This window comes from Athene cunicularia, assembly GCF_003259725.1.
Source record: "Athene cunicularia isolate RWA chromosome 4 unlocalized genomic scaffold, athCun1 chr4_part2, whole genome shotgun sequence".
NCBI lineage: Eukaryota > Metazoa > Chordata > Aves > Strigiformes > Strigidae > Athene > Athene cunicularia.
The window spans coordinates 16,015,832-16,022,346 of record NW_020799099.1 but is presented as its reverse complement, the minus strand read 5'-3'; the positions used below and the strand labels follow the sequence as shown (position 1 = coordinate 16,022,346).

At 38.9% G+C, this 6,515-nt stretch overlaps 1 protein-coding gene across 2 annotated transcripts in view; it reads right to left on the bottom strand.

The window, feature by feature from the left end:
* COL25A1 (collagen type XXV alpha 1 chain) overlaps positions 1–6,515 on the bottom strand; it is a 152,697-nt gene that overhangs the window by 17,655 nt on the left and 128,527 nt on the right. Inside the window, exons 29-30 of one of the 2 annotated variants that reach the window (XM_026848061.1) lie at positions 4,906–4,941; positions 3,970–4,023 (exon numbers count right to left, since the gene is read on the bottom strand). In XM_026848061.1, the coding sequence (XP_026703862.1) occupies positions 3,970–4,023; positions 4,906–4,941 (90 nt within the window). The remainder of the gene's footprint in view (positions 1–3,969; positions 4,024–4,905; positions 4,942–6,515) is intronic. The other variant, XM_026848062.1, reaches the window with a different exon arrangement.

The window sequence follows — 6,515 nt, the reverse complement described above, 5'->3', positions numbered from 1 at the left end:
GGGGGGGGGGGATGTCAGAAAGAGCCTTGGTGCTGTGTAAGCCCTGCGCAGCAGTAGCCACAACACCAGCGTGCTATCAACACCCTCCCATTCCCCAACATAAAACGCAGCACCATGAGGGCTGCTATAGGGGAAAACCAGTTCCAGCTCAGTCCAGACCCAGGACACTGGATAATACAAAAAAGCAGGTACCAGAATAAACTGAGTCTGAATCTGTTCTCAAATAATCACAGCAGTGAGGAGTTTGTCAGAGTAACTGACATTTGATCTATTTTAGACACTTCGTGTTTCACATAGATGGATACTGTCTATATTCACTTTAGTCTGGAGGCAATTAGAAGTGTAATGTCTGATCTTTCTGGATTCTGTTAATCTCCAGCCACTTCTGAGCAGCATTTAGGCTGAAAGACCTTGCAGGACAAAAGGAGGCATTGGGAAGTAACAGCTGATTTTCAAAACAGTAAATCTTGCAGCTTTAAAACTTTCTGCTGAGAAGAAACTGATGTGCTGACTTATGTATATACAGCTACAAAAGTGTTTGATCAATACTTGAAATATGTCAAGACTAGTTAAGTAGCTTTTAAAAAAATCTTCAACAGCAAAGATGACTGTACAAAGTCCTCTCAAGATAGGCCTATAACGTTGCTAAACATATGGTAGACAGAAAGATACCAAATGTATCAGTCTAGGAAATAGTCTCATCTGTTATGTAAGAATATATTTAGAGAAATATATCTTATAATTTTTGTCTCCAATATCAAATGAGTATGGAGTATCAGATGAGGTCTTAAATGTTTATGGATTATATAAGATTGATGGACTGCCATGGGAATACTGCCCTCAGCCATCGTGATAAAACATTTCCTTCAGGGAAACAGACGTTCACAAACTTCAAGAAAGTTTTTAATATCTTCTTGTAAGACAATTCATCAGTGACCAAAGAACAGAAACCCTAGCCTTTGTTTTTGCCTCCTATTTCACTTCAATCTCCTGAGTCATGGCTGAATATGGACTACCATTTACATGAATAAAGCTGCATAATTGGTGTCTCCATTAAGATTTCATAACACTGTCATGGTGACAACAATTTTAACCAAATTAAAGAGAATACACTTTCCCTCCCAGTACTACTATACGTGTAGTACTACTACATGCACGGGCTACACATCTGAGAGCCAAAACCAAGTTCAATACCAGGTCTTTGCCATCAAGGCAAGAGCTACGGGAAATTAGCATTTTGTTAACATTGTCTTTCAGCTTATTCTGGATGGACAAGAAGTTAGATAAACATTAGGCCTGTCATTACTCTTCAGGTTTACATGTCCCTTTTCAATGAGTAGCAGTTTAAAATGTTTATCTGTTAATCAGTGTTCTCTATTTTCTCTCAAGAGAATATGTGAGATTAATAGGTACAGAGCCAGATTCAGAGGTCTATTATGATCAACTCCTCCATTTAATGAAGATGGTCTCAGAAAAGCTCTCTAAGCACCTAGAAAAATAGTATTTTCAATAGCTGAAGCATTTATTAAAAACTGTAAGACACCAGCCTAATAAATTATATTAATTCACACTATTAATTAGCATTTCTGGTAATTTCTTCAAAAGGAAATACATAAAAACTCAGTATTGGAATGTGCACCTGTATTATACCTTCAGGAAGTGTTAAATCCTATGTTAGCTTTTAATAATCAATGTACAGTTTAAAGTTTAGGGAGAAAATTACATGGTTAAGCTCACACAGTGAGATAATAGCACATTTGTTCTAAAATTCCCATTTTCTTGTTTTCTAGTGACATGCACTATTTTCCTAGTCTACTTTTTCGCCCTCTGAATAAGTTTTATATGACAACTGCCTGATGTTTTCTATTTTAATTAAATAGCTAAACTGGAAACAAAACAACCAACCCTAATTTGCACAACAGTCTGCTCTACCTAAGAAGAGTGCAGCCTATGCAGTGCCGAATCCATGATTTCTATAGAAGAAATCTCTTCAGTTTGATTATACCTGCTTTCCTTAACTTTTAAGAAGACATAAATATATCGTGACCAGCATTTTACATACACTGTCTCAAAGTGAGACTGTCTTTTCAAATTTTAAATAATGTGGATTTAAGAACATGGTTATATTTCACATTAGGAAGCCCTAATGTCCTTCTAGGTTAATACTGGCCCAAGGTTTTCCTTATCAGTGTGAACAAAATGTGATCCTGTCCGGTGATAATGAGCAGTGGCACTATGCACCAGTTTTAATTAAAAAGCAAAGTCTGAAATCTGAAGGCAAAAATGTTTTCCTCCTGTTTTCACATAATGGGAGTTCAACAGTTGCAAACTGCATTAAAGACACATGATTTGCTATTTAGATAATGAGCCATATATCAACGCCAGGCACCTGTTAGACAACTATACTACAAACAACTTCTCCCAAACAGTACTGAATAATTAAATTAACAATTACAGCAATAAGCTTGCAAGCTGATTGCTTGGAAAAAAACCCAAACCAAACAACTTATCATCTTTCTTGCGAACTTCCTCTCATTCATTTAGCTACACAGAAAATGGTGTGTGTGGAGGAATTTCTTGCACACCCTAGTTTCTATATTTTTGCAAATCTGTCCCATTGTCCTCATGTAATTATTGAACCGATTTACACTGCAGCAGCTCCTATCCCCTTCGTAACTACTACTTGTCAACAGTCATGGTAGGGCTTATTCTAAATGCAGCTGTATGACCTACTATGACCTTGGACACTTTCATAAGAAAAAACAATTACAGTTATCTTCCATACATTAGCTGAATACTTTATATTATAGCACAGTGTTTTTGAAAGAAATTTAAACCATATGCGTATCCTCCAAGATAAAAGCTCATAATGCAAGACTAAAATGTATTTATATATGTTTCTATATGTATATCTCATTTAAATTATTTCCTGAAGTTCAGAATATTATGTTCAACTATCTTGTCACAGAGTTGATAGAATAAGAAGCTATGTCCTTGGTGAAAGAAAAGACTTGAATCTGATATCCCTAGAAAAAAAAGAAACATACTCAAGTCCTTCAGACAGTTAACTAGCCTGAGTGGTAACTACAGTCTACTGTTACTATTTTGGACTATGCTGCATGTCCTGTATTTATTTCTCAACACAGAGCTCCGTAAAAATGAATCATCAAGTCACGCATACTTTTCCAAGATGTACTGCTGTTAAAGCTAACTGGACCTGTGCCATATGGCTGCATCCTTAATACAAGAAGTCTGAAGTCATTTTAGCACAGCTGTTCTGTTAAAGTGAAGAATTAAAAGAGACAAAATTCTGGGCTGGCAACTCCTTGGAGGTTTTAGTTAGTATAAGGTATCATCTTTTGTTTTGTTGCACAAGTTGATGGTTGTATTGTTAAAGATGACAGGCTTACATTTAAAGATTAAGGTCCCTTTCCTGTTTCTACTGGAGAAAATTTACTGTGACTATTTCAAATTAAATAGGAGGGCTCCTATCTTCTCAGCTTTAAAAAATAAAAAGTTTAAATTGTAGAGAGGTTAGAGACTTTTTTTTTTTTAAATGAATTAAGTGCAAAGAGGTGAGAAATACAATTTTTTTTTGCCATTGCATATGTATACATGTATCAGATCACACTATTTTCTTTTGTCCCAGTTTGTTCTCTCAATCCACTTACACAAAATAATGAAATCAACCAAAATTATGTTCTGTGTAGCACCATGAACTTGGAAAGTCCTGTAAGTTTCTTACTGGTTAGTTATTACAAAATACCAGCTCCTCTGAGAGTTACTCCTCTGAGTTACAAAATCAACCCTTAAACAGATAAATGTGTGTGTAACTAGAACATGTATAGAGTTCTGGGCTGAGATACTGTTAAGCTTAGTAACATCTAGGCACACTATAAGTAGCCATATGACATTTTGCTATTGCAGCAGTCGCTTTTTTAAAGAGAAGTACGTGGAACATATACTTACTCTGTCTCCTTTAGGACCTGCAGGGCCATGGGGACCAACTGGGCCATCTACACCCTATGAAAGGAAACACAGAGGGTGAGAGAGAGATCTTGTTATTACAAGTTTTTAGTTTTAATAGCTGTCTTCTGGCCAAGAATTAACATGGAATCAGTATTCACTGGCTGAAAATTTAGACTCAATAGTGGTGGGACCTGGCCAAACAAATCCATTTGGCTTTCAAAACTTCACCTATAAGCTCTCCTGTTACGAGGTAACCCATCTTTCTTCTAGTTGGATTTTACTTTATTCATGGAAGTCATCAGATTTATGAAGATTTTAAATTTATTGGAAGAAATTTTGCCAGGAAAAATCAAAGGGTCAAACAGAGATTGGCTTTTTTTAAACACAGATATTTTTTTAGATTAAAATGTCCACCTGGAAGGTGGACTCACCTGTTACAGTGATCAATGGGAATCTTACAGAAGCCTTCAGACACGTAACTCTACTCTTCTTTCACGTTATCCATTTTTTTACCATTATAAAAAGCAAACGATTTAACATTTAATACGAGAATGCCTGTAGCAGAACTCCAGCACGTCTGCATCCATTTCACTGATTCCACATTAGCACTGAACAAGTACGTTCTCCTGTGTAAACTAAATCCCTACCTAACCTTACTCTGGAAAATAAGCGCCCCAACCAAAGCGACTGTCCAACCAAAAATCAATACCAAGATGCCTTTTTAAGACTCAGAGCTCCTTCTACAAAGAATTATGTTCTCCTTCCCACACACATTGCCCTAAGATTCTGTTTGAAGCCCCCTCTTAAGTATCATGGAAAATGCCTGCGGTGCTTGGCCTTCCTTCCTCCGTGCAGTGCGGGAGCGCGGGTGGTGGAGCTGCTGGAAAGCACACGGACTTGGTAACAAAGAGTGACACAGAAAGACAAAGGACTCACCCGGGGTCCTGGCTTTCCGTCTAAGCCAGATGCTCCCTGTGTGGTTAGGTGGAAGCATGGATGATGGGTACAACACGAATGACAAGAACGTGAGATTAGTAAGTGGTGCTGATGAATAAACATAATTCAAACGTACAGTACAAGTTGTGACAGGGTTCTGAAATGGGTATCACATTACTACAGCATGTTAGTTAAAAATTCACAAAAAACATCAAGAGCCTGATTCTGTTCTCACATTAGTGTAACACCACTGACCTACCCCTGCCTTTACGCCACAGTATATTAGACCAGAATAATGTGAAGCTATAAGAGTCCTACAAACACCAGATGCCAGGGTGTTTCTTCGCCTTAAGACACAAATATTTACTTTGTAATTTACTTCAATGCTTTCTGATTTGTAACTAATGACAATACTGAATACTATACTACACGAAGAAAAAAAAAAAGTATGTTAACTGTGATAGGAAGTATTTAAGTGCAAGAATACTGCATTATGCAGTCAATAAAATCTGGATCCTGACTACAATGGCCTCATTCCTTCCCAAGAGCCCGGGAGAATCACATTTCCTGTTTTTCCAATATATTCCCAGTTCGGAGCACAGGCAAGGGCTGGACGTGGGTAGCGCCCGGCACTGCGGGCCACTGCCTTCAGCATCCTTGGGGACGGGATGACCTCTGGTGGATTTTGTGCGAATAACAGAGCAGCAGCGAAAGAGCTGCTCGACTATCCCACCCACCCCCGCTGGCAGCAATGCTGGGGATAGGGATACAGGGAATAATCCTGTTTGCTTTAACCTTGCTGTAAGCGTTCGGGAGCTGCCTTGGATTTTCTCCATGCTGTCAGCTTCTGGCCTGGTACTCCAGGCCTGTTATTACATCCCTGAGCTCTCTGTTTGGGGGAAAACACACGTGGAAATAGGGGGAGAATTGGGGGTGCCTTGCTGACAGGTGAGGGGGATGACTACCAGCCTTGCGGTGCCAGGGAGCATCAGTGTTAAAGTGATTAATTCCTCTTCTCCATTACTCTAAATTAGCTAAACAAATCCCTCGCTAGGGCTGTCATACTGATGTTCAGCATGCAAATTGTTTCTAATGAGGGGGGCACCGCGGCTGGTGGTGAGCTCGTAAATCCATCCGTTCTGACACTTGGTTCCTGCACCTGGCGGACACTGCGAGAGGAGTGGGGCAGGAGGCAAATGCCCCCATGCAGCCCCAGACAAACTCTGCTCAAAACACCTCGGCGTGCAAAGGAGAGGAAGTATCTCGTGGCCAATGAGATGGAGAAATTTTCACGGAGAGAAGGATGCGGGATTGTTTTTTTCCAAATGGAAATGACTCAGCTGTGCTTTGCTAGCTAAACCCAAAGTACAGTGCCCTTAGTTTCATTTGGTTTCACCTCCCTGAGTGCAAAATCCTAGCAACAAAATCTATCCAACCTTCTCCATAAGATTCAGTGAAAGGGGTTTTTCCGTGGCGTTTTCAGCTGAGTGTATTTCTGTGTTTTCTATAGAAAATAGTGATCTCCGTATTAACTGTTAAATTGTTCAAACCAAAAGCTTTTCAGCTAAAAAGTGAAAACATCTCAGTGCTCACTTTTTTTTTTTTTTTTT